Here is a 27,500-nt window from a genome sequence, read left to right on the forward strand (position 1 = left end):
GCGTGTGTGTGAGACTGTGTGTGAGACTGTGTGTGAGAGCGCGTGTGTGTGAGACTGTGTGTGTGAGCGTGTGTGTGTGTGAGCGTGTGTGTGAGACTGTGACTGCCTAAGTGATGGAGCAGAGGCCGGGCTGGAACAGCGAGGCTGTGGTAATGAGACTCGCAGAGCAGGCAGACGAGCTGTCAGCTGGAGTCGCAGTGGGACAGAAGGCCACTGCGGCATGAATCACCGCAACTTTCGCTACACTTCACTTTTTAATCCTGTTTTAGTTGTTTTTTAATCGTGACAAGTGCTCGCTTGTTTTTATCTATGGACAGCTAAATTGATGTACTCCCATTTGCGGCTTTTATGACCCCGCACTTCGCGGTGACGTTGATTCCAGTATTTTGTGAACGATGGTTATACAACTGCGACCATTTCTCCATTCCGTCTGCGTGATGCGTTCTGTGGCATCTTGATGGATCCCAGTGATACAGCCATCTGCTCCTGATGGTCTCTTCCAGTTGCCGCTCTATGGAGATGTATTTATGTTGTAGTTTTTATGTTTCACTCCCCCGCAGATCGCGTGCAGCGCTGCTTATAGCTAAGTGAACAAGCGCAGGGTAATACGCCAGTGCATTTTCCGCTTAATTCTTCGGCTACCTTCTTCCTTTTGGCTTCCTGTTACAAAGCTGGACGATCAGAGTGTTCTGCTGTACAGGGGTCCCGCATGTGAGAAGGGTCGGCTCTGCTGTACAGGGGTCCCGCGTGTGAGAAGGGTCGGCTCTGCTGTACAGGGGTCCTGCATGTGAGAAGGGTCGGCTCTGCTGTACAGGGGTCCCACGTGTGAGAAGGGTCGGCTCTGCTGTACAGGGGTCCCGCGTGTGAGAAGGGTCGGCTCTGCTGTACAGGGGTCCCGCGTGTGAGAAGGGTCGGCTCTGCTGTGCAGGGGTCCCGCGTGTGAGAAGGGTCGGCTCTGCTGTACAGGGGTCCCGCGTGTGAGAAGGGTCGGCTCTGCTGTACAGGGGTCCCGCATGTGAGAAGGGTCGGCTCTGCTGTACAGGGGTCCCGCGTGTGAGAAGGGTCGGCTCTGCTGTACAGGGGTCCCGCATGTGAGAAGGGTTGGCTCTGCTGTACAGGGGTCCCGCGTGTGAGAAGGGTCGGCTCTGCTGTACAGGGGTCCCGCATGTGAGAAGGGTCGGCTCTGCTGTACAGGGGTCCCGCATGTGAGAAGGGTTGGCTCTGCTGTACAGGGGTCCCGCATGTGAGAAGGGTCGGCTCTGCTGTACAGGGGTCCCGCATGTGAGAAGGGTTGGCTCTGCTGTACAGGGGTCCCGCATGTGAGAAGGGTCGGCTCTGCTGTACAGGGGTCCTGCATGTGAGAAGGGTCGGCTCTGCTGTACAGGGGTCCCGCGTGTGAGAAGGGTCGGCTCTGCTGTACAGGGGTCCCGCATGTGAGAAGGGTTGGCTCTGCTGTACAGGGGTCCCGCATGTGAGAAGGGTTGGCTCTGCTGTACAGGGGTCCCGCATGTGAGAAGGGTCGGCTCTGCTGTACAGGGGTCCCGCGTGTGAGAAGGGTCGGCTCTGCTGTACAGCGGTCCCGCGTGTGAGAAGGGTCGGCTCTGCTGTACAGGGGTCCCGCGTGTGAGAGGGGTCGGCTCTGCTGTACAGGGGTCCCGCGTGTGAGAAGGGTCGGCTCTGCTGTACAGGGGTCCCGCATGTGAGAAGGGTCGGCTCTGCTGTACAGGGGTCCTGCATGTGAGAAGGGTTGGCTCTGCTGTACAGGGGTCCCGCATGTGAGAAGGGTTGGCTCTGCTGTACAGGGGTCCCGCATGTGAGAAGGGTCGGCTCTGCTGTACAGGGGTCCCGCGTGTGAGAAGGGTCGGCTCTGCTGTACAGGGGTCCCGCGTGAGAGAAGGGTCGGCTCTGCTGTACAGGGGTCCCGCGTGTGAGAAGGGTCGGCTCTGCTGTACAGGGGTCCCGCGTGTGAGAAGGGTCGGCCGTTACACTTGCTTTAACACTATTGGCACAATCCTCACTTGGGTATTTCCTGCTTTTGTCAACATAATTTGACAAATAAAAATGGGCACACGTTATTGACTTGCACTCTATCCATTATTAATTTCCCTTCTGAAGTTTAATGACACCATGACAAATAAGCTTCCCACATGTGCAAACAAATGTACAGGGCATGATTAATTACACACACACACACACACATGCAAGCATACACTGACGTGCACACGTGTATGTGCCTATCTGTAAGTATGTTTATGCTATCTCGACTGCACATGACTTGTTTGTGGTGGGCTGTGTTAAAAGCCTGCTTATGAATTTGGGATAACTGCACTTTCAGGGAGACACACTGGTCTGTGTAAAGGGGCGGGGCTCTGGTGGCTTTGCTCACACTGATCTGTGTAAAGGGGCGGGGCTCTGGTGGCTTTGCTCACACTGGTCTGTGTAAAGGGGCGGGGCTCTGATGGCTTTGCTCACACTGATCTGTGTAAAGGGGCGGGGCTCTGATGGCTATGCTCACACTGGTCTGTGTAAAGGGGCGGGGCTCTGATGGCTTTGCTCACACTGATCTGTGTAAAGGGGCGGGGCTCTGGTCTGTGTAAAGGGGCGGGGCTCTGGTGGCTTTGCTCACACTGGTCTGTGTAAAGGGGCGGGGCTCTGATGGCTTTGCTCACACTGGTCTGTTTAAAGGGGCGGGGCTCTGATGGCTTTGCTCAGTGCGTGACCCGTCTCGTTCTCTCTCTCGCGCGTGCCTCAGACTGTGGCGATGGCGGGTGTGGTGGAAACCTCGCTCCCCTTTCCGCGGTTGCGTTTGTTTTTTTTTGCTTCACATCAGCATTGCGTGCGGCAGCTGTCCTTTAGGCCAGTGATTCAAAAGGCTAAAGAACCTGAATTTCCCGCTAAGCCAGAGATTTCCAGCCTTAATGCAGATGTGCGTGTCCTAATGCTCTCTGCAGAGCCGCTAAGCAGGGCATTATGCAATGAGTATGTACTCTATAGTCTGAACCTGTTAGCGCACACGAAACCACTAACATCATCAGTGATTGGTCATGGTGTTTCATTTGGACCAATCATTGGTTGTGTTATTGGGTTTGCTTGTGTTAAAAGGGTTTTCACATGCTAATGGTCTCAGTAAATCAGGCCCTGAGCACAAGAGAACTTAATGTATTATAAATGTATAACCTTTCTGACCTGGCCTATGTTTACTGTGTGAACTGGACTTCATGTGTTTGTAGCTATGAATAACTACATAATGAGTATCGGACCTGAGTTTTGGCCACTCGATGGAAACCTTGTGTTCTGTGCTGTAACATGAACTTCCTGAATTCTGTAAGAGCTGATGTTCTGGGTGAAACAGGCTGTTTTGTCCGTGGCTAATGCTATCCATCTGCCCCCTGAGCTGCATGTCTGAGGGAGGAACAGCCGTTTGCGGTTCTGTCCAGCTGAGATCTGAGGTGATATCGGCTGTGAGCGCAGGTAACGGGATCGTGAGGAGCATGAGAATTCAGCAGACTGCAGAACCCGGCAGAAATATCCTGTCAACCTCAGTGTATAACTGAGAATTTCAGTCTGGCATCATTATTCACTAGATGTCTTCCTACACATCACCACCAAGTAGTGTACATCCACTGAGGTGAACAGAATGGCTTATTTTATGTATTTTGACAGATTATAGATGAAATAAGAAAAAAATACTTTGTCTTTTATTATTTACTTAAAAAATATCAAGAAATAAATATATTTTCATCATCATTAAAAACATTTATTTTAAAATGCCAGCCATAGTTTTGATCAAATAATGCAGTCATGCGATCTGTCACATAATCACAGTCAAACTCTTAAATGTTGTGATGGCCCCTTTTTCTGAGCTGCCCCAAGAGGATGGCAATGGTGGACATGACCTGTTGAATAATTTGGGAGTCCTCATGCCCTTTCAGGGGGGTCCAACCCAATTCCATTTGAATTCCAGGATGATTTCACCATGAAAATTGCTTTCAAATGTTTTTCAGGCAGAAAAATAGAGTGATAGGAACTATTGACTCAAGCCATTATTCTAATGTTCTAATGACTGCGGTAGAATATAGATCCAGGAACGGGCTGAACTGCCGTTTGCCTTTGGAGACTAGAAGGCTCACTCTCGATTGCTAATTGTTTACAGGCCCTACTGATTATCCCTGGAGCAGTCAAATGCAGTTCAGCAGAATCAGACTGCAGAAAAACATCACGTTCAAAGCCTTTATTACGCAGGACAGCAATTAAGTACTGGCGTAGGTGCATCTGGACAAAACCACCGAGCCCCTCACTGCAGGGGAGACTGAGGAATAGGGGCACAGATGGGGAGGAAGTGTACTGCCAAAAACTGCAAACATGGAAAACAAATCTGCAAGTATTTGGGTTACAAGTCATAGAGAAAAAAATGTGATCAAACATTCCAGTAATCTGCTGGATAACTGCAATCACACAATGAGCTGTGTACTCAGGTTGGCTGTGCTGGAAATCACATGATGAGCTGTGTACTCAGGTTGGCTGTGCTGCAAATCACATGATGAGCTGTATACTCAGTTTGGCTGTGCTAGAAATCACATGATGAGCTGTGTACTCAGGTTGGCTGTGCTGGAAATCACATGATGAGCTGTGTACTCAGGTTGGCTGTGCTGCAAATCACATGATGAGCTGTATACTCAGTTTGGCTGTGCTAGAAATCACATGATGAGCTGTGTACTCAGTTTGGCTGCGCTGAAGTTTGAGAGCCAGACGGTGGGAAAGGACAGGGTGTGAAAATGCGATTTGGTCGCGGGTTTTATGCGGAGTTCCCTCCTGAAGCCTCCTGTCATTCAGCACATTCAGCTCTGGCAGAGGCCTTGCTTACACTGTGGGGCCGTGCAGATGGGATGCTGGAACAGGCTGATGCTCACCCAAAAACCTCCTCACTGGCAGCACAAACAGAATTCTGCTGATGTCACTTTGTCCCTCTATGCCCCATTGACTTAAAGCCAGGCGCTTTTGATCAGACTGCAATGCTTCGTATTTGTGTAAGCAATGGAAAGGTAGAGCTCATTCTGATTGGACGTACCGTACGCAACGCCAACATGCCTGCCTGCGTTTAATGGCCGTGATTACCGAGGCAGCTGGGAGCTGTGGTTTTAGGATCAGATCCGATCCCAGATGGGGTACTGCAGTGTCCTTCAGCTGCTTGCTTAACCTGAATTGCCTCAGCCGAAGCACGTCTGTGTAGATGGAACACAGTGGAAGCCCTCGCCTAACCCCAGATGAGGACATCTGCTGTGCAAACACACAGCAGTATGGCTTTGTGCAGGGCTTTCCCAAAATGCCCCCTTTAAGAGCGTACAGTAAGCTCCCCTGAAGTGCCTGTCCGAGGTCATTTAATTATTCTCAGTTCAGAGTCCTGTGAGCTTTATCACTGCTTTGAAAGCCCCACGCAAGCTTTAGACTTAAACCCAGCCAGTGTTCTGGAACTCTGTTGCTTTCAGTCACCAGCAGTGATTGTGACATCAGCATTAGAATGTTCAGCTAAGAACGTTCTAATCACATATTTGTGATTTTTCACCTTAATGGGTTAGAAAAGTTTGAAAATGCAAGGCCAATCGAACAAAAAAAAGTATATATAAACATAATGATTAAAGGGATAGTTCTCTTTCTGTCTTTTTATGTTAATTCAGTTTTATTGTATATTTTCAGCTAGTCTAGATAGTTTTTTTTGTGTACAATGAAGAATATTTTAGATATTTAGAGGAGTTTCTGACTCCTGTAATAATGGCAGGTAAAGGTCATTCAAGGGTTTGTGGTGCAAAGAAGGGAAACAATCTTGAATAACTCCAAAGCAGCTAGAGCAGTGGTGTCATGTCTCCAGTGCTTGTACATACTTGTAGGTATAAGGCATGATTAAAAAAAACACAAGTACAGGTGATTTAAAGCACTTAATGCTCTTAAGCTGAATTGTTCTCACGTAGAAAACCCATCATGCAGGATTAGCGGGTAAATTAAATTTCCTTGTTAACTTAAATGAATTGGAAAGCAATCTCAAATTCCTCACACTCACCCCTGTTGAATATAAATGAGTTTAAAGACTTCATTTTTATAAAACTGAGTAAAGTGTAATATTTCCAGATGAAAGGGAGGCTCGTGACCTCTTATTTTAATCAGAAATTGGGTTTATTTTGGGGTTTTTCTCTCATAATTCACTTTCTCAGAAATCAGAGCGAAGAAAGGGGATAAGAAGCGGTCCAAAATTTTTTAAATGTCCAGGTCAAAAAATAATCCCTGTGGTGAATTAGGGAATGATTGGGATGTGGGTTATCTGCTGTTGGGGTCATAGTACCGATGTGAATTAGGGAATGATTGGGATGTGGGTTATCTGCTGTTGGGGTCATAGTACCGATGTGAATTAGGGAATGATTGGCATGCGGGCTATCAGCTGTTGGAGTCATAGTACCGATGTGAATTAGGGAATGATTGGCATGCGGGTTATCTGCTGTTGGGGTCATAGTACCGATGTGAATTAGGGAATGATTGGGATGTGGGTTATCTGCTGTTGGGGTCACGGTACCAATGTGAATTAGGGAATGATTGGCATGCGGGCTATCAGCTGTTGGAGTCATAGTACCGATGTGAATTAGGGAATGATTGGCATGCGGGTTATCTGCTGTTGGGGTCATAGTACCGGTGTTCTGGATGAGCTCAAGGCTTACACCCCCTCCTCCTAGACGTTTTATGAGTCTATTTTTCACTGGGAATCGGACGTCTCTTTAATTCAGGCTTATCGCACGCCAGCTAATTCAAATTTAACGGCAGGTTGCTTTTTTTGTCCTAAGTTGCACAACTTAATTTTGTCCCCTTTGATTTTAACGGGGTTCACGGAGCTCGTTAAATGGCTCGTTAACAGTCAGGCTGAGGAGTGCAGCTCTTAGTGTATCAGTGCTTCTCCGCGGATAATGCTGGCGTGAAGTATAATAAGGACGTCCCCCCCCCAGCCCCCCCCCCCCACCCCCCCCCCCCCCCCCCCCGCTGTCTCTGGGCCATGCCACTGCTGCCGCGTAACCCTGAAAAAAAAAACTTCATTACCAGATGAAAGGAGGACACATGAACTCTTCTGTCGGTCATAAATTAAATTGCGTATTAATGAAATTCCATATGCCCTCCTTTCATTTTTCATTTGAATAAACCTAAAAATTTCAGTTGAGCAAACCTAAAAAAGTCAGAGTTGAGCAGCCACTCTAGACTAGAGCGGCAGATGCCAGAGAACAAGGCTGCGGTTTCCAGATGGGCAGAATGGAGCCCGGAATGTCGTACAGTTCCAAAGCCTTTCTCAGCTTGTGCTAGCAGACTTACTGGAGGTTCTGTGGAGGATCGTAGCTTCTGTATCACTCACTGCATAAGGAAAACCTCATGTACTGTCGAGGAGAAATAACACAATGTACAGTTCTACAATTCACAGTTTAATGATTTGGCGAGATGCAAGAATCACTGCAGCCAGAGATCGGCAGAGTTACACTCGTAGAGCTCCTCTGCCATGGTGCTTGCCTCAGGATCAGTGATGTAAAAGAGGGGGAAGGGTTTTTTAATCAAAACATCGAGCCGAGTTTTGTGGGGAGCAGTCAGCGGATCGGCCTTCATGGCCGGTTAGGGAAGGTCGTTCTGGTCGGTTAGGGAAGGTCGTTCTGCCCGGTTAGGGAAGGTCGTTCCAGTCGGCAGAGAAGGTGCCTTATAATGAGCCCCTCCTGCAGTACCGCTCACCCCAATACGGGCTGATGGAGGCGGGCATGCCTGGCACAGACTGGCACAGACTGGCATGGTGCTGGCTGGCCTGGTGTGAGGGTGATCCCTGGCTCTCATCTGGGGGCGTCTTTAAAAACAAAATTGGCAGCAATGAGTGTGAAAAAAGGGGGGTGGTGGGGGGGGGGGTGTTGACATCCCAGATGTGATTCCTGAATTTTGGAAACATCTCAATTGCATCTTGTGGGAGCTATGCTCGCAGCCAGCCCAGCTGATTATAATATTTATAATATCTCTGCTCTGATCCGTAGATCAAAGCAGATGTCTGGGGTTTTTTCCTGGTGTGAATCAGGTGGTCTCGCCAGTGAAGCATCAGAGCTGCTGCAGACCTCAAGAACTTCCTGAAGTCCGGGATCCCAGATCATAAGCTCATAGGCTCAGAGCTTTCCTCGCTCTCTCTCTCTCTCTCTCTCTCTCTCTTTCTTTCTCTTTCTCTTTTTCTCTCTCTCCCTCCCTCTCTCTCTCTCTCTTTCCCTCTCTGTGTGTATGTCTGTGTGTCTCTCTCTTCTAAGCCTGTAATCTGTAGATAATCTGGTTTTAAAACCTAGCAAATGGCTTGACTTGGAGGAGCAAATGACTGTGAGAAGCACGTATGACGGATGCAATGACATCTGCAGCAACACAAAGCCACTGGCTGGTATTGACCCCGCCCAGGCAGCAGGTATAAGGAACAAGTCTCATTAACAGACGAGAAGTGCCATGAAGTTTTTCCCTTGATTTATGTCATACTGATACTTTTCTAAAAGATACTGCACTGTACTGCTCTGTTTCCTACGGTTACTCTGTTTCCTACGGAAGAGGAAGAGCTTTACTTTGCTCCTCTCACTCAACCTCATAATTTACCTCACCAGGACATAACTACATCCCCACTAGTCTGGTGATGAACAGATTGATAATGTGATGACTGTGTTTGCGTTATTATACTGAACACGATGCCGTAACAGGAAAGACATTTTAAAACCATCCGGCGCACAAGACGAATCAATTTGCAATAGGAGATAAACAGAAGCAGAGACCTTTGGGCTCAGAGTTGGAAAGCTGTTTTTCAGAGAGTTTTCTGTCCAGCAGATATAGTACAGAAGGGAATAAATAAGGATTCAGAGAGAGGAGCAGGAGAAGCCTCGCGGGGAAAAGAGCAGAGAGACGTTCCCGAAACTAAGGACACAAAGACAAGAACATGCACACAAAGAGAAAAAAGTATGGCAGGTAACAGAGGGAAGGGTCTCCACGTTTGGATTGGTACCGCCGGGGACGCAGGGGGTAACATCATACACAGCTCAGGGTCTTTAACATTCAGCTTCATCCTCAGTTATACAGAGCGAGAAACAGCGAGCTCCTCCACCACTCATCGACCCGCCAGCCTGATGTTGTTTTATTCAGTCTCAGATGAAGAGCGGTTTCCACCGCAGTCAGTAATGTGGCTCCCCTGTGTGAAACACCTCGGCCTGAAAGGGTATTTATTCCTGGTTCCTCCAGGTGGGAATCATGGTGCTACCTGCACTCTGCCTGCTGGTCCCTTTATAACAGAGGTCCCCTGGCCCCCCTGCTCACATCTGTGCGATGTGACCTTTTGGGTCTGTTACAGCTGCATCTGCAGCGCAGCCAGCATCGTTCCCTGCAACCTGCTGAATACAGTCTGCCCAACAGACCTTTATTTAACCAGGACGGTCTACTGAGAGCAAATTCTCATTCACTGATTTTAACCCGACTGTGGGAGGAAACTGGAGGAAACCCTCACAAACACCATGCAGAGAGGCCAGGACTCAAACCCAGCACCTCCTTCTTGCGAGGCAACAGTGCTAACCCCTGCACCACTGCACTGCCCAAAACCAGAAACATGAGCTGCATTTCCTCCATTGCAAGCTGCTGTAATGTCTGTAAATGTCAGACATTGCCACTGCTTTATTTTCAATGGAAAACACTGTGTGTGGGTGGCAGGAAAAGTTCAACCGTAATGATGCTCCCGGGAGTCAATGGCTCTCGAGTGCTTGGCGAGGCTCCCGTTGGCTGAGCCGCTGCTGAGAGGAGGCGGTGGAACTCGAGCTGACTTACCCCTCCAGCCCCCCCACAGCTTCCATTATGACATCACAAAAGGGCCGTGATTACAGGCAGAGGTGGATCTGTTCTCACGGCCCCGTCCTCTCACGGGTAAGTGTGGCTGCCCCTGAGAGTGCAGTCTGGGGCAGGGTAGGGCAGCTAATGACCAATGGAGGGCTTTCCAGCTCATCAGGCCTAATGCTGCGTGCGTTTAGACTGCTGTAATATCTGCACCAGCATTTTATCTGCTCTCAGCCACTCAGGCTGGCACCAAGCTGCCTGTCAGGCAGGTTCCATTGCAGTAATAGATCCATTACAGTGATCATAAAGCATAAATACAAAACAACTGTAAACTTTTGCCACTCTTTTTCATCTGGAAGGCTAATCGTTGCAGCTGAATGGCAGATTAAATATTTATGAATTTAATTATATTTCATAGGGCATGGAAAAAAAACATATCAAATGAAAATGTTTAGCTTAATTACTTTCAGAAGTCACAGTCAATAAATAAATTTGCGTATAATAATAATAATAATAATAATAACAATAATAACAACAACAAAACCAGGACTGGGTTGGGACAATTTTATAATTTTTTGTATTTGTCCTGGTAGAGAAAATCTGTATGTTGCATTTCTCACAGAAGTCAAATAGCCAAAGGAAGAAGTCAGAGGTATCCGGTCCAAAGTGTTCTCAGCAGTGTTATTGGGTGTTCACAGCTCTTGGCATGCAGCTAAATAAAATAATGAAGGTTTCCTTTATGTCCCATAAGTCCTGTGTAATGAAGCAGACACTGTTTACTTAAAACTTAACTGATTGGTTCCTGGAACTCCTAGAGAGCCTCCATTTACTGATGAGCGATGGACTATGGGAATGCAGATTTGAATCGCACATTAGATGCATAACTTGAGACTTTGTCAGTCTATGTATACTATATACCTGCAAAAAAGACAGAAGAAGAGTCTGTCTGTGTGTGTGTGTGTGTGTGTGTGTGTGTGTGTGTCCGTGCATGCATGAGAGAGAGGAGAGAGACTGAAAGAAAGAGGTCAACAAATTTGTCTTTGTCTGTGCTGCAGTTGTACATTTTGTTCTGATGGTTTTTTACGCTTTGGTGTTACATTTGTTTAAGCCAACTATTAATAGAAAGGTAAATATAGAAGCATATTCATGCATCTGTGAATAAGAGAAAGAGTAATATTACTCTTGTCCGTAAGGTTTCATGCCAGAAGCGATTTTTCACACATGAACCAGCACAGAGAAATGTTGTATTCCTCCGGGAGTGGGGGTGGTGGGGGGGCAGGGACCACAAAGAGGCTTCTAGTTCTCCTCTTCACTCAGAGTAATATGGTTTCACATTGTCTGTCTTAGCACGTATGCCTGGGGTTAACTGACGAATGTAGAACGAGCTGTGAATGTTTCCTTTATGTAAAAACTGGGGAGAGTATTGTATAGACCACTCAATCTTTCATAAAGTAGCAGACCAAGAGTGTGCACATATGGGGCTGTGTGTATGTATTGGTGCATGTGTGTCTGTGTGCTTGTGTGTGTGTCTGTATGTATGTCTGTACATGTTCATGCAATGATGCATTTGTGGTTTGTGTACATATACAGCCTATGTAAATGTGTTTGTATGTTTTACATATCCAGTTCTCAAGCTGCAGTAGCCTGTCAGGCATGTCTGTCTCTTCTGTTTAATCTCATAGCCAGAATGATTGATACAGTGCTGCATGTTTATTGAGAGCACACACTATGAGACAGTTCAGTACTTAATTAACAGGTCGACACTACACTATCAGCCTGTTTAAAGCGTGAAGAACTGAGCTGGACCCAAACCCTGAGCCGGACCCGAACACAGAGCTGAACCCAAACACTGAGTCGGTCCCAAACACTGACTCACTCACAGCACAACACAATCGCTTTCTAATCAGATGGAAAGCACACACCACAGCCATGAAGGCATCATCTACCTCCTATTTGTCCGGGCAGGTGGAGTGTGAAACCCATAAGCACACAGCCTTGGGCTATATGACCCCACCGGCCTCATTAATAATGCAGGGCCATTTCTCCCCTGGTGTGATTTAAACAGCCCCAGTTACTGAGAGGAAATCATGTTCTCACAAACAGGGCCCAGCATGCCTGCCGTGTGAGTGCAGCTCTGCTGTACTCTGTGAAGCTCTGTGAAACCCATGTACCCAGCATGCCTACCGTGTGAGTGCAGTCCCACTGTACCACAGCACTTCTGGCTCTGTGAAGCTCTGTGAAGCTCTGTGAAAGCCATGTACCACAGCACTTCTGTCTCTGTGAAGCTCTGTGAAAGCCATGTACCACAGCACTTCTGTCTCTGTGAAGCTCTGTGAAAGCCATGTACCACAGCACTTCTGGCTCTGTGAAGCTCTGTGAAGCTCTGTGAAAGCCATGTACCACAGCACTTCTGGCTCTGTGAAGCTCTGTGAAAGCCTTGTGGCCTGTGTGCTGGCTCTGTGAAGCTCTGTGAAGATCTGTGAAAGCCTTGTATCTTTCCTGGGGCTCACTAGCTCCTTCGTTCCTAGCCTGATGATGACACAGTGTGGAAATGTGACTAGATTACCTTACTGTGCTAAAGATCCAGGTCCCTGATGCATGGAGAACATACAACCTGTTAACTTGCCATCGCCGGATGTTGTCATGGTCAACGTTGTTGTCATGCAGTGTGCTGCTGTCCTGTTGATGTGTGCCGCCCCCCCCCCCCCCCCGTGGCAGGCTCTCTCCAGGGGGAGTACCAGCGGAAGCTGTACAACGACCTGCTGAAGAACTACAACCGGCTGGAGAGGCCGGTCCTGAACGACTCGGCGCCCCTGCTGGTGGAGCTGGGTTTGACGCTGCTGCAGATCATCGATGTGGTGGGTACCTCACCGAGTACCTCTCGCCTCATTACTTCATTACTGAAGTCCCCAGGTTTCATAGGGGTATGTGATCGTTAGTGATGTTTATTTTTTTTTAAACATGATTTGGAATTTACTCTTGAATGCAGTAGTGTGAAAGTATGCAGGTGGGAGTAAATTATTTTCTTTGTGGTGGCCTACTTACAGCACTGAGAGAATATCTCTAATGGAGGACAGCACTGTAATCTAGTCTAATATAAAAAAATATATTTTTTACATATATGGGTATCCAATATATTGAGATTACTGGTTTGTCTTTTTTGTGACAATGGAAGTAATAATATTTTTTAGCAGTTAACACAGTAACCCAGCATTACATACCAGTGATATCAAAAGTATATTTGTGAAATGATTCCGGAAATGTACAACAAGTGCTAATTTGTATTTAGAAATATGCTGCAAAAAAATCTGTTTGCTGGCACGTTGCCCAGTGCCCCTCTGGGATTGAGTCACCGATTCAAAAAGCCCCGGAATGTGTAAATGTGCTTTTCAGCGCCCCGTATGCCACTGCTCATTAGTCACCCGGGCTCGGAGGCCGCTGGAATGGAAATGTTGTGTTTAGCGGAGTTTTGTTTTACCCAAAGGGCTCTCCCTCTGGCGGGTGTGGTTTAATATGCTGGGCTGGGCTGTTTGTTTCCTGCTCTCCTGCTGGCCTAGTGACTATAATTCACAAAGACACACATTAATAACCTCACGCACACACACACACATTAATAACCAGGCTGTGTAACGTCACACACACACACACTCTCTCACACACACACATGTTAATAACCAGGCTCTATAACAGCACACACACACACCTCTGAGAGGGAAAAGGTCAAACCTGATGCACTGTGGGGCATGTGACAGGCTTCACAGACCCCAGATAGCGGCCCTGACTGAGGGGTATGTGACAGGCTTCACAGACCCCAGATAGCGGCCCTGACTGAGGGGTATGTGACAGGCTTCACAGACCCCAGATAGCGGCCTTGACTGTGGGGCATGTGACAGGCTTCACAGACCCCAGATAGCGGCCCTGACTGTGGGGTATGTGACAGGCTTCACAGACCCCAGATAGCGGCCCTGACTGTGGGGTATGTGACAGGCTTCACAGACCCCAGATAGCGGCCCTGACTGTGGGGCATGTGACAGGCTTCACAGACCCCAGATAGCGGCCCTGACTGTGGGGTATGTGACAGGCTTCACAGACCCCAGATAGCGGCCCTGACTGAGGGGTATGTGACAGGCTTCACAGACCCCAGATAGCGGCCTTGACTGTGGGGCATGTGACAGGCTTCACAGACCCCAGATAGCGGCCCTGACTGTGGGGTATGTGACAGGCTTCACAGACCCCAGATAGCGGCCCTGACTGTGGGGTATGTGACAGGCTTCACAGACCCCAGATAGCGGCCCTGACTGAGGGGCATGTGAAGACTGGCCTCTCGGGAACGACAGCGTACGTCTCATAATCACTGAATGACATGGAGACGGCGCTATGGACGCATCGTCGTCAGTTTGTCCAGTAAAATACGCGTCTGTCTGTAGAGGAGGGGACAGATGTGTGCGTTTAGGGTGTTTAGGGTTCAGTGGAACAGGATGTGCTGATCAGTCATGTGTTCTGTGTCCGTCAGCGCCGCCAAACCCCATGCAATAGACACGATGGCGCGTGATTAGGGGGTGTGAGGGGTGGGGGGGGGGGGGATGGTGGGAACTGCCAACCTGAGGGTGGATTTCTCGGAAGGCAGATTGGACCCCCCCCAGCCCCCCCCCCCCCGATCTCTGGCGATGGACAGGGCGGGTCACACGCATGGCTGAACGCGCGCAGCCCAAAGCGTGTTACCCACACGGCTGCATGTGTGTTCCGCCGCACGCTTGGCGTGTTCCGACAGCGTGTTCAGACCCGCGAAGCGTGACCGTGGGCCCTAATGAGTCACATGTTCACTGGGGGCGGGGTTTAAAGCGCATAGGCCCTTCACACGGGGGGGGGGGGGGGGGGGGGGGGGTGTAAGGGAGCTTTTAACTGCCTTTCCCTACCGCCGCCGCTGCCTGCTCTTCAGAATGATTAAAGGTGACCAGCCACAGCCTCGCCAGAAGCACATCTTTCCAGAGCTGCATTTTTTATCATAAATATTGCATTTCTTACAGCAAAGCATGTGCGTCAAGATCAATACAAAAACACACTCACACAACTTACTCAAGAAACTTACTCAAAATTCAGTCGCGGTACTGAATCTTCAGACAATGCAAATCAGTAAAAATTCAGGAAAGCACTTTTTAAAAATGATTTATTTATGCTTAGATACGATACAGTAATACTGAGGAAAAAAATCATTTTTAAAAAATTAACTGCAGAATTAGATTTTTGAATAGAGACGTATCATAATATATTAGACTATCGTTTAAAGGTCCTTTAATCTATGATGCAGTGAAACTGCGTATTTAATCTGTGAGTTCCATTATAACACAGCTGAGAAGGGGGCTGCTCCTGTGCATTAAACTGTGCTCCGAGTCCTGTGATTGCAGTAATGAGAGGAAGAACAGGGGGAAGTAATTATGGAATGCAGATGTTCAGTATGAGACATCTCCACAGATGTTCAGGTCTGGGGTAATTAATCCTTCTCATTCTTCCAGCCATGCCTGAAAGAGCTGGTTTCCCCTCACATTATCTCAGACCAAGATCCAGAGTAATTATGATATGCATTTTCCCGCTTTACTTTCAATGAGGAATTGAAAGCTTCTTAGTGCATTTTGGGAAATTTCTTGAATAGTATTTTTAAATTGGAATGGCTGCTCAGTGATATGTCCTTATTTGCATTCCCTCCCATGTTTGTCCTCACTGTGTTGCACACACACCCTCCTAAGACCCTCATGTTTGTCCACTGTAGGGGACACCTCAAGAACAAAATTCTGAAACTGACACTACAACGAACATCTAAAATAGATAAATAATAAAAAAATGTTTAGATGAAAAATATTTTCCCTGTATGGTGTTTTTAACATTTGTATGAGCTCAATTAATTTTAAATACTTCAGCTCCCTTCTGGTCCCAGGAGAGAACTCTGAAAGCAAAGTGGGTGACACAGTGCAGACGAGTGAGCAGCTGGGTTTCAGGTCAGACTCCAGCGGAGTGGGGACCCCTGGGCTCGGCTCAGCCCGGCTCAGGCCTCCATTGTGGCTCCAGATGGCCGGGGAGCCCATAGGCCACGACTGGGAAGCTGTGAAACTGCGGAACGCATGACTTCCTCCTCATCGGTGCGTGTGCGCGGGCAGCTGCTGCAGCCCAGACGCTAGCTGGCACAGGAGGCGGGGGGGGATGGGGGTGGGGGGGGGGGGGGCGGTTGTGGGGGACGGAGCGGGCAAGGAGAGATAAACAGAGAAGTTGCGCAGAAAGAGAAAGAGAGGGAAGACTGATCGGAAAAGACTTGCGTGACCTGGAATAAATGACTGAACTCCACGTCCCCCTTCCTGCATCACTACTGCAAGATATACTACTTCCAGAGAGGCACTAGCTTGGGATGGACCTCACTGCTCTCTCACCAGTCATTCCTGTCCAATCTCCACACACAGCTCCAAGTGGAAAGTTTGAAACATTAGGTAATTGTTCGTTGGCTAGAATTGGTTAATGGCCTGAAATGTAGTGCTATTACCGTGAATTGTTCATACAAAAAATATTGTTTGGATTTTTCTCATCACATTATATAAAAAAAGAAGTGAGGCTCTGCAAGGTCGCTCTGATAGGCCGGTCACAAAACCTCCAGTGGGCAGTGGGCCGGCACTGTTTCCCCTGGAGACCAATGGCCACGGGGTTCATATGCAAGTGCTTTTGAGATTTTTAATTTTATGCATTCATTATGTTTTCCGCTGTTGTGTAGATGTTTTTTTTATTCTGTATAAACTGTTGGCATACTGCCACTCAGTTTGTCAAGTCTCTCTTGTAAAAGAGATTTTAATCTGGTTAATTAAAGATTAAATAAAATAAAATGAAGTATGCAGCTCCAGAGGTTGTATTAGCATTTTAGCGTTTAACGCTGCCCGTGTGGTGGCCAGGCTCAATGCGTGCTGTGTGACTCTGAGTCATTGGAAGGTTATTGTGCCTATTGTACAGGCTCATCTGGCTGAAAGATGAACTTTAGTAGCACCAAAGAGGCAATCTTTTCACACTTAGTGCTTTAATGCGATTTGCACATACGGTTGGCAAACTTCAGCAGCGTTAAGCGACTCATTATTAGCTTGTATTACGAGGACGGAAGTGCGTGATTTTTCATCCAGTGCTCATTACTCGGCCTAACTGAGATGTAATCGGTACTGTCGAGTGTGAAAAAACAAACAAGAGCGAGTGTGAGCTCTAAGTGAGTGTGTTATGTGTGTGTTTACTGAGCCTAGCCTAGCTCAGGGGTTAGCCCAGTGAACCACTGTTCAGTAAATACTGCATTACAAGGGAATGGGTGAGAAGAAACTGTGTTTGTAGGGGTTCTGTCCTGGACAGATGGTTCCAGAGATTCCTCATCTTTATCGGATCAGTTCTAATGGTGGAATACCAGAGGAGGAAAATAAAAGTGACAGTCTTACTTTAAAGAGACAGGCTCAGTGAGGGCTTCTTCTCTTCATCCTTTAACACTCATGGCTTAGTTAGGAGCTGACATCCTCAGGTTCCCTTTCACGGACAGAGATGTCAGATAACAAAAAGGCCTTGCCAAGATTCATGTCCTGAGTTTCAAATCTGTACTTTTCATGCTGTCCTTGACAGGTCCGTTTACAGCTGAGGCAAAAAGATTGGATGAAAAAGGAGATGGGGAATATGGGAACATCTTCTGGCCATTTTAAACCTCCTTGCAGGGTCAGCTGCAGGTGACTTGCAGTAAAGAGCTGAGCTGAATGTGATATGAGAGAGAATATCAGGCCCCCAGGAAGTTCTGTACGGAGTGAAAGTCTGTTCAGACATGTCCGGAGAGCTGGTACAATAGTGCTTTCAAGGAACAGAGAGTCAAAGCCAGTGTGTATGATAATATCGGCTGCAGTTTGCACCATTTACGTATTGCTGCTGGCCTTCAGAACGACATGCCGAACATACGGGCTGGAGTCTCAGACCTGCTATCGCCGTGTTTGTCCTTATTAATGTTCAGTCCTGCTATCGCCGTGTTTGTCCTTATTCATGTTCAGTCCTGCTATCGCCGTGTCTGTCCTTATTCATGTTCAGTCCTGCTATCGCCGTGTTTGTCCTTATTCATGTTCAGTCCTGCTATCGCCGTGTCTGTCCTTATTCATGTTCAGTCCTGCTATCGCCGTGTTTGTCCTTATTCATGTTCAGTCCTGCTATCGCCGTGTTTGTCCTTATTCATGTTCAGTCCTGCTATCGCCGTGTTTGTCCTTATTCATGTTCAGTCCTGCTATCGCTGTGTTTGTCCTTATTCATGTTCAGTCCTGCTATCGCCGTGTTTGTCCTTATTCATGTTCAGTCCTGCTATCGCTGTGTTTGTCCTTATTAACGTACGAGTGGAATCAAGGAACACTGATTATCTTTCAGCCGCAGGGGGGATGAGTCAGTTAAGTACAGCCTTCACTGCCACATGATCACCGAGGAGGAATTATGGGATATTTAATGCAGTTTTAACATTTTAACAGTCTAACATTGTCACCTGAGGGGGGACGGAGGAGTGGGGGGGGGGGGTGTGAAGTATTCTCAGTTCACCTTAAAGTATTGCATCTGTCCCAGAATCCATCGCTCTCACTGCTATTATCCACATTATTATTCTGAATTCGGTTCTCAGCTTGCAGAAGCTGGTGAGGCAGGAGACAGGGCCCGGGTCAGAGGAGGAACAGGTGGCTAACGCCCTGCCTCTCTACGGGACGTCCCGACTGGCTGGTCTGACAGCGCGTGAAATAAAGTTTATGTTCCCCTGCCATGCAGCCTGACAGAACAGACTGTGACTCATCGTCTCAGAGGAAGCCTCTCCTCTCATTGCTGCAGGGCTGTTAACGCGCAGACAGGCGCTGCTGATTGGCAGGCGGAGCACACATTTGCAGTGTATGTGTCCGTGTTGCATTTTACAAAGCGCTGTCTTACTGTGCTGTCGATTGGCTTGACACCAGAGACCAGGTGTACTTTTTCTACCTGGCAACAAAAACAACAACAACAGGGTCTGACATATCGATAAATAGCCGGTAGCAGCCTGACTGGTGTAAAACCAGCCTGCTCGTAGACTTCTGGCGCCATGCCTATTTCACACGGCAGACCTGAACATTGCAGTGTGCTGTAGGCCTGCAAAGAGCTCCTTCCAGCATTTCATTTCTGTGCAACCTGATGACATACCTTATAGCTCCTCCCTAAGCTGAAAAGCACCTTACAGCTCCTCCCTAAGGTGAAAAGCACCTTACTGCTCTTCCCTAAGATGAAAAGCAGACTGGGGTTTAATACAGTTTCTCAGCTCTTTTTAAACCCATCTTTTCCTTGATTAATTGCAGAACAATTTATTTCCTAAATAAAATAACGTGGCACCGCACCTGCGATTGAAATCAAATCTGTCTGAGAATTTTCCCTCTGAGGAAACTGGGGCAATCCATCACACAGTGCTGAAATGAAGGGACTTATTGTTCATTTGATTATGTTTAATCACTTTAAAAACATTTCAGTATGGTGAGTTGGAGTGTTCGCAAAAACAATGGTGCAGCAGTGCAAGTTTAAACATTAGATAAGGAGTTTATATGTAACATAGTAGATTAAACTGTATATTTTATGGAGATTATTATTATTATTATTATTGCCCTTTTCAAGGATTTAAATGCTACTGTCATTAATCACCTCCAGTGTATTGCCTGAGTCATGCCAGGCAGCCATTTTGGACCAGTATCCCACACCACTGCTGAGGTGGAGGCGGAGGTGTTTAAATCATGCTTTAAAATAGGCCAACACCGTACCCCATGAACATGTTGTGTGTAGTCGAGCTGTGGGTGGAGAGAAATAGAATTTTTTTTAAAAACTACCTTGCAGTAAGTTGCAGTACTAAGTTATAAAATGCTTGAACTCTGATATGAAGGTAAGGTGTGTATTATTAGACATCAGATTATCAGGTATCTACGTTTATGAATCAGCTGTGTTTGGTTTTACAGCTAACTTTTTGTAAATATTTTTTGCGTCATGGCCAAGCTGTGGAGAATAACATTAGCTGTTTATTCATTTAAACATGATGAAACAAGACATAAGACAACACATTTCCTTCGCTAGGGGATTGCAGAAATATGCCTGGTTCCTGAAATAGTGTTGCTTCACTGCTCAGGGCTGCCCTCAGCCTGCATAGCATGCCACTGATCTAGGATTAGCTTTCCCCTGTTTATATCCTGGACATATCCATTATGAGAATAAATGTCAAACGGATTCTAGACCAGCTTTCCTGCTCTTTGTGACCGTGTGCCTGAGGTCTTTCTGAAAGCCTGTAGATAGTTAAAGGACCAGGTGTCTTGCTTTAAAGTTTGTAAAACACTTCAGGTGATACAAGGAGGCAGGCAGGTAATAATGCATCTCTCCTCACACCAAGCTTGAGTGCTTCGGTTAACATGCAGATGGTCTAGCTGGCTGTTAGTGAAAAACATTCTCTGTTCTCCTTGAGTAAATGATTCTCTGTGGATGCTTTATCACCTCAGTAATAGACTTACTCTTATCACCTCTCACTGCGTCCCCCACCCAGCCCCCCTGAGATGGGATACCCAAGTGCTGATTCGCACACAGTTCTGTGGTATCAGTATGCACCCCAACAATGTTTACTCACTGCCAAACGTGGAAGAATTTCATTTTCCTCGCGGGAAGATAAGAGCTCCTAGACAGACAGTGTGTTCTTATGCTGCCATAAATTTAAATATGCAGATTGTTTTTGCTTGTTTCACTGTGTGTCTGCAGAACAGCATGTTGTTTGGGTCGGAGAGTGTTTCCGATGTTTGGCTGATGCTGGGCGTGAGGTGCTCAGGATCTGTATCTGGTCATGAACAGCAGATGTTCTTGACTGCCTCTCTGGGTGTTTGACAGGAAATGGACCCCTGCACATGCAGCAGTACTGCTGAGGGACTGTAACAGGAGGCCGAGGATAGTTCTGTTTCATTTATATATTTACTCCAGGGGATTTAGGAGCTTTCTGTGCACCGTGTATTCTTTGATCTTTTTAGGTCAGCCGTGCTGTGTGGGCTTCATGGATGTGTGGTCGTGGCACATGCATGATGTGAAGGTCACATGGTTGCAGTGCACCCTGGGAAAGCAGATGGAACTGTTTGGCACCTGTCCTTACAGTTATGCCCATCGCAATGGTCATTTGGATGACTGCTCTAAAGGTTACATTTGATTTAACTTGCATTAATAGCCCAGGGAACAGGCTCCAGGACAATGGGCTTTGGGTTGGGTTTTTTGCTTGTGCAATAAAAAGCTGAGTGAAACTGAGAATATTCTGGTTTTGGTCTCATTCAGGACTCAGTCACTCCAGGTATATTGATATTGGGAGTACAGTTTTATTCTAGCCAGTTGATTGCTGCAGTTTGTGTTCTCTGGGGAGTATAACAAGAGATTTGATTTGAAGCTGGCGTATAAAATCTCAGACCATAACTGCGCGAGAAAGATGTCTGTAAGAAATCCAGTGCTAGGCTAGAATGGATTTTATGGATGTGAACTTGTAAAAACCTGAAGCCTGTGTTCAGTCAACAATGTCTTTAAGTGGGAAGATGTGGTATGGTGTGTAGGGCAGCAAACTCTTGAGCTGTATGTGAACCTTACATTTTAATCTTTATGGTACAATTAAAATTTCAAACTTTCCCTAAACTTTGAACCATAAGCCTGAGGGTTAAAAAAAAACAAACATTTATAAATATTTTTTTATTTAGGTACACTAAGTGCATTTATTAAAAATGCATTTTTTCCTATGGCTGAACTTGCCCATCTGTTTTAAAACAAAAGGAAAAGGCCGTTGCATTTATAAATCCAAATGTAAGTCCCGCGGATCCGTTGAGTGATGCTTTATGAATAAATGTGCACTGCAGTCTCTTCTGAAGTAGCTCACCAGGTCCCTGTAATACTGCATCTGCAGAGTCTGCAATAATAACTGCAGGAGCTAAAACACTCAGAGAAGAGGCTCAGAAAGTGGTATAACTCTGTGTATGTCCAATATTTAAATTTATCAGTGAGAATGTTTTATTGTGTAGGTTTAATTTTTTTCAGTGATTATCCCAAGTTCCATTTCCTGTGTTTAACATTCACCATTTTTATTATTATCAAGACTGGGTTTTTATTCTGAATTTTTAGCTATTTTCTTACTTGTAAAAAAAAGCTGTTTACATTTGTATTGCTACTAAAAAAAGTGCTGATGCAGTGCTTATCCCGCCAGGCTGTGTACAATTGGAACTTTGTTGGATCATGGCCAGGATTACTCCCTCTTTCGCCTTAGCACTTGATTGATGGATGAAGGTCTGTGAGGAAGATGATGCTGTTTGCTTTCACTACAGGAAGGGGGGGTGTGTGTGTGTGTGTGTGTGTGTGGGGGGGGGGGGGGGGGGTGGTGGTTGTTATAACTTGACATTATTTTGTGATTGATGTCTTCAAAGGAAAATGATTTTAATCATTAAAAAGTGACTCAGTGGAATGATACTCATACCATTCTGTCTTTCTAAAACATCATTTACATCATGCATTTTATTATTAAAGGCTGCGATGCACATTGTCTGATGTGATAACTGACGTTGCTTCAGGCCACGTGCAGTGAAAAACTATGAAAAGTTTTTTTTGCCCTGAATGGATTATTTTTGCTCTTTTTTCACAGGATGAAAAGAACCAGGTCCTGATGACCAATGCTTGGTTGCAGCTGGTGAGTGACAGAGCTTCTGTCTTCCTGAGAGTCAACTGTGAGATTTTTAATTTTCATTTATTTTATTTTATTTTTTCAGACTGGTATATGTGAGGAAAAACTACATTTCCGTAGCCTGCAGTAGATGGTCTGTATTACGCTGATCTTAATTACCAGCTGCAGTACAGCACACTGGGGAAATCAGAGCAGTGATGACTTTAAATCAGAATCAGCAGAGAAATTCCCTGCTGGTCCATCATCTCCAGCCACGGGAGTTTTAGAACTGCCGATTCACATAATTACATAAAGAAACATGTTGCATTTGTGTGATTGGCTGAGGGGGGAGGTGGGAGTACTGTGTGTGCGTTTGTGTGATTAGCTGCGTGGGGAGGTTAGAGTACTGTATGTGTTTGTGTGATTGGCTGAGGGGGTAGGTGGGAGTACTGTGTTTGCGTTTGTTTGATTGGCTGCGTGGGGAGAGGTTAGAGTATGTAGTGGGGATGCAGGCCAATGAGGTGAGAGGTTCACTGAAGGCTGGTGTTCTGGGTTATGCCGTTATGTAGATGTTACTCAGTTCTTATTCTCTCGTCACGTTGCAGTTACACAGGTAACTACAGGATTAAGATGAATCTCCATTATTTACTGGAGTGTTTTGCAGCACAGGCAGATGTTTTCACTCGGGGAGTGATGGATTAGCTGATTGGGCGTGTAATTCGATTTCCCCGTTCCCACGACTCCATCAGTAACCCCGCGTCAGCCGGGCCCGGCATCGGGTCAGGGTGTAATCGCCAGCTGGTATTGGACCTGTCAGCACCGCTCCAAGGCGGACAAGGTTGAGACTGGCTTTAGGTTTGTACCAGTCGATTATAAAAGGGTCCGGTAATCGAGCCGCCCTTTCTCATTCGCTGAAAGTGTAGCGCAGCGTGGGCGCAACGTGAACATCGTGTTAATGGTCACGTAACCACGGTGACCGAGCTCCTCGGGCTCCCAGGAGTCATTGCGCCTCCGCGGTCCCCTCCTCCCCAATCAATCGCCTCCTCTGTCCCCTCCTTACCTTACAGGCCTTAATGCTCAATCCCAGTTTGTTTCTCAGATCCCATCTGATTTTTTTTGCAATGGCTGTTCGCGTTCATGTCTGCAAGCGGCTGATATCTGACATAAGTGTGAACAGACCTCTGTCCTGAAAGAACCCGCACGCTTGCATTAAAAAAAAGAAAAGAAAAGAAACGTAGCACTGTTATCCTCCAGTGAGCTGTGGTGGACACCGAGGCCGTGTACGGGACAGCTTACCTCCCTTACTAGATGAAGACTGATCTGTGTGAGTGCGTGCTCAGCCAAGCCAGTAAACTGCAGCGGCTTCAGCGGTAGAAGGGATGCCACTGCTCTTGGCTTGATCAGCCACACATCAATAATCAATCAAGCCCACCAGGACCCTGCTCCTAATCAAACACATTCTGCAGCTCCTGGGAAAATGCAGTATATTTAAAAATCAATAAGCAAATACATCAGAGGTGAAAATATTGTGCCTCCTTTTTTGACTGCCAAAACCTTCACAGCATAAGAACCAATTCTGACATAGTAAGTTTTACACTGATAAAATATCTTTTATCCTGCGACTCATTTGAACTGGATTGAATTAACACTGAATATTCTACTGTGATACTTATGCCAAGGATTCTACCTATACTGTGTGTGAATCTGAATTGAAACGTGTCTTAAGATGTCCTTAAGCATTTCATAAGCGTGTCTGGTGTGTATATTTACACATTTGCATGTGACATATTGTTAGCACTGAAACTTTTTTTAATGCTCATTCAAGCATTAAGACTATATAACTATTGAGCTATGGATATTTACCTCTAAAAATTCAGTTTCATTTTCATTATAATTTGTTTTATATTTTAGGCCATCAGTTAACAGCTGATCACTGGCTCTCCAGAAGGTTGCGCTGTCATTGTCCTCTGGCGTGCATAAATATTACTGTTGCTCCAATTGGATTTAATGCGTTCCCAACATCATTCCAATTAGCGTTAGTTAGTTCTGATGGATTTGTGGTGTGAATCCTGACTTATAGACGCTCTGAGACTAACTGCCGCCGCAGCGGAGCGGTGTGATTGGGTAACACAGAGGGTGAGAACATGATGATAACTCAATCAGAGGCAGGCCCAGGCGTGATTAACTGAGCGGACTGACTGCATTTTTATTCGGCGCAATAAAACTCTACGTTCCCCCTCACGTGCTCTCCAGTGTTAATGGCGGTTTTGCCATCGTTAATGACTGAGCCAGTCCCTCTGCGGTTACACCGGTGGAGATTGTGGATGTCGGTGCTTTATTACTGACGCCCTCTTCTCCCGCTCTCTCGCCGACAGCACTGGACCGACATTTACCTCAACTGGAATCCGGACAACTATCCAGGTGTACAAAACCTGCGCTTCCCCTCCAATCAGATCTGGGTGCCTGACATTCTGCTCTACAACAGGTAAGGCAAACCTGCGACTGGTACTGCTTCCCAATCATGTATTCAAGGTAATCTCTTGAATCTCGGCAGGTAGTGTGACGAGCACTCTGAAGTTGATATTTTAGTTTTCTGCCGGAGAAATCAAACGTCTTGATTTTATCTTTCACACGGAGTCACCTTCACAATGTAACCAGAGACCACAAAAATCAAAAAACCGCAAATCCCTTGTGTGCCTCTGACAGAGACGCAGTGAAGTATTCTGGGAAAATAGTCAATGCATTTTAACATTCCCTTGGTGAACCTGTGTTTGTCTCATTTTTAGATAAGATGCTCCTGGTTTCAATCGAACATGGCAAAGCCACTTTGTTCTAAAGCGGCGGCAAATTATTCTGGAATGGTGCGATTTGTTTTGTTTTGTTTTGCGTCTCAAGCTCTGCCTCTTAAGATAACTCGTGGTTTTGTTTTAATACTTGAGCATATGCATTCTGAGCAGTGTAAAGATCACTTACAGCATGGATGCTCTAATCTGGCCCTTGAATCCAAATCCAGCCGTGGTTTTCTTTTCTCCCTGGTAATTAACAGTGTGTGCTGCTGATTGGCTAAACTATCTTCTCACCTGACTCCCAGGTAAAGGGAGGGTGGAAATCCAGCAGTTCTCAGCCCTCTAAAACCGTGTCCAAAAAAGTGTCTGTTCCTTTTGGGTTTGGCAGGTGAACAGAACGCAATGAGAGGTTCTCTGCAGACCAGCAATGTTTGCACAGACATACTGGAATACTGAGTGCACGCTGGTGCCAGGATAACTACGCTGCATAAATGCTGCATAAATGTTCCTCCACATAACACTTGCTGGAATAATGCATTCCACGCCCCTTCCTGCTCTGGAGGACGTAATCGAGGTGCACAGCCTGATCAAAAGCGCTGCAAATCCAGATTTATTACAGACTCAATTCACCTTGAAGCTGATTTAGAAATCTGAAGTGAAATTCGAGACTGGAGGAGAGGCCTCTTTTGTTCTCTTTTTGTTCTCTTTATGGCAAAAGGATGAAAGCTTTAAGGTTTCCTCTCTCTAATGGAATGAGACACAACATTAGGCAGTTTTATATTCAGAATAAAAGATGAATAATATTGTAGTCCAATAGGGCAGAACAAAAATGCTATTAATGGCTTATATTAAGATGCGCGTGGAAAGGTTTTTTTTAATTCATTAAATCATTCAGCTAAGTTCCGTGAGTGTGAAGTAGACGAGAACACAATGTCACATGACCTACTTCTCCATACATAGTGCATCGGGTTTGCATTAAAAAATATTTCAAATTATTTTTGCAACATAAATTGTGAAATGGTTTAGTGGTTTCTTTTTTATCCCTTATCGTGCATGTATGCTTTATGATGAGGAAAATTAATGACTTGTATTGGTGTAATAATATTATATAAATCAAGGTGATTATGGCTTTGTTACAGACAATTTATGAGGCTTCTCATATAGTGCATACGAATGGATGTGCAGGTCGGTGTGGTTTCGGTTGTCAAGACCGCATGTTTGTCTGTACTCTCCAGAACATATAGAGGATGTTGCAGTGATGATGCTTGCCTAAAATATGATTGGTTTCACAGTAAAGTGTCCAGTTTTAATTCAGCTCTAACAGAGTACATGAGTCCAAAAGGGATCATATGTACTCTGTAAGAGTTGATTTAACACATCATTTTACTGTGTATTCCAAATAGGAAGAAAATAAAAAAGTTGGATAAAAATGGGTTAAGTTTGCAACATCATCTCCGTTGTTTGAAGTTGATTCAGTTGGTTGTTCTGAAATCCAAAGGAGTCACTCTGAAAAGCTTGTGCTGAAAAAGCAACAGGTTTCTCTGAGGAACAGAATTTTACACAAACTCTATTAGCGTCTCAATCACAAGTCCGTTCTGTTTGCTTCCATCCTCAGGAAACATTACATTTATTACTACATTTTATTACACGAATACAACACATTTTTATAATGTAATTATGTGACCTGGCAGAGAGATGACGCTTGTAAACAGATCCCTTTGCCATTGCCTCTGGCGGCCAGTGATTTACGAGCCATCCTACTTGGCAAAGGACACGTCAGATGCTGCCCGCAGATTCGGCTGAACTAATGCATTTCTTACTTCCTGTTTTAATGAGCATGCCTTGAACGGTCATAAGGTCATGCGGGCGAAACATGCCTTTGCAGACAGCTGGCTTACGTAAAATAAAACATGAAAAACTCCACATCTTAGAGTGTAACATTAGCCATTACACAGTGCTGTCATGGTTACATACAGTAGCAGGCCCAGACAGCCTGTAGCAGGATGCGTCTTATGGAACACACAGCATCGCCACGGTGATAAAGCTTGGGGGTTTTCCTGCATAGAGTAAAATTTACTAGCACCAAAGCAGGAAAAATGGGGGAAAAAACGATTAAAATTGCAGTTAGAATATGACTCATTTGGGGACTAAATTAACCCTGGCCCAGTGATGGGGAG

At 46.1% G+C, this 27,500-nt stretch overlaps 1 protein-coding gene across 2 annotated transcripts in view; it reads left to right on the top strand.

Moving 5' to 3' along the window:
* Positions 1-27,500, top strand: part of chrna8 (cholinergic receptor, nicotinic, alpha 8) — a 54,325-nt gene that overhangs the window by 6,230 nt on the left and 20,595 nt on the right. For both annotated transcript variants that reach the window (XM_035420051.1, XM_035420050.1), the window contains exons 3-5: positions 12,565-12,704; positions 22,520-22,564; positions 24,913-25,022. In XM_035420051.1, the coding sequence (XP_035275942.1) occupies positions 12,565-12,704; positions 22,520-22,564; positions 24,913-25,022 (295 nt within the window). The remainder of the gene's footprint in view (positions 1-12,564; positions 12,705-22,519; positions 22,565-24,912; positions 25,023-27,500) is intronic.

Source organism: Anguilla anguilla, chromosome 5, assembly GCF_013347855.1.
Source record: "Anguilla anguilla isolate fAngAng1 chromosome 5, fAngAng1.pri, whole genome shotgun sequence".
In the NCBI taxonomy this organism is placed as follows: Eukaryota; Metazoa; Chordata; class Actinopteri; order Anguilliformes; family Anguillidae; genus Anguilla; species Anguilla anguilla.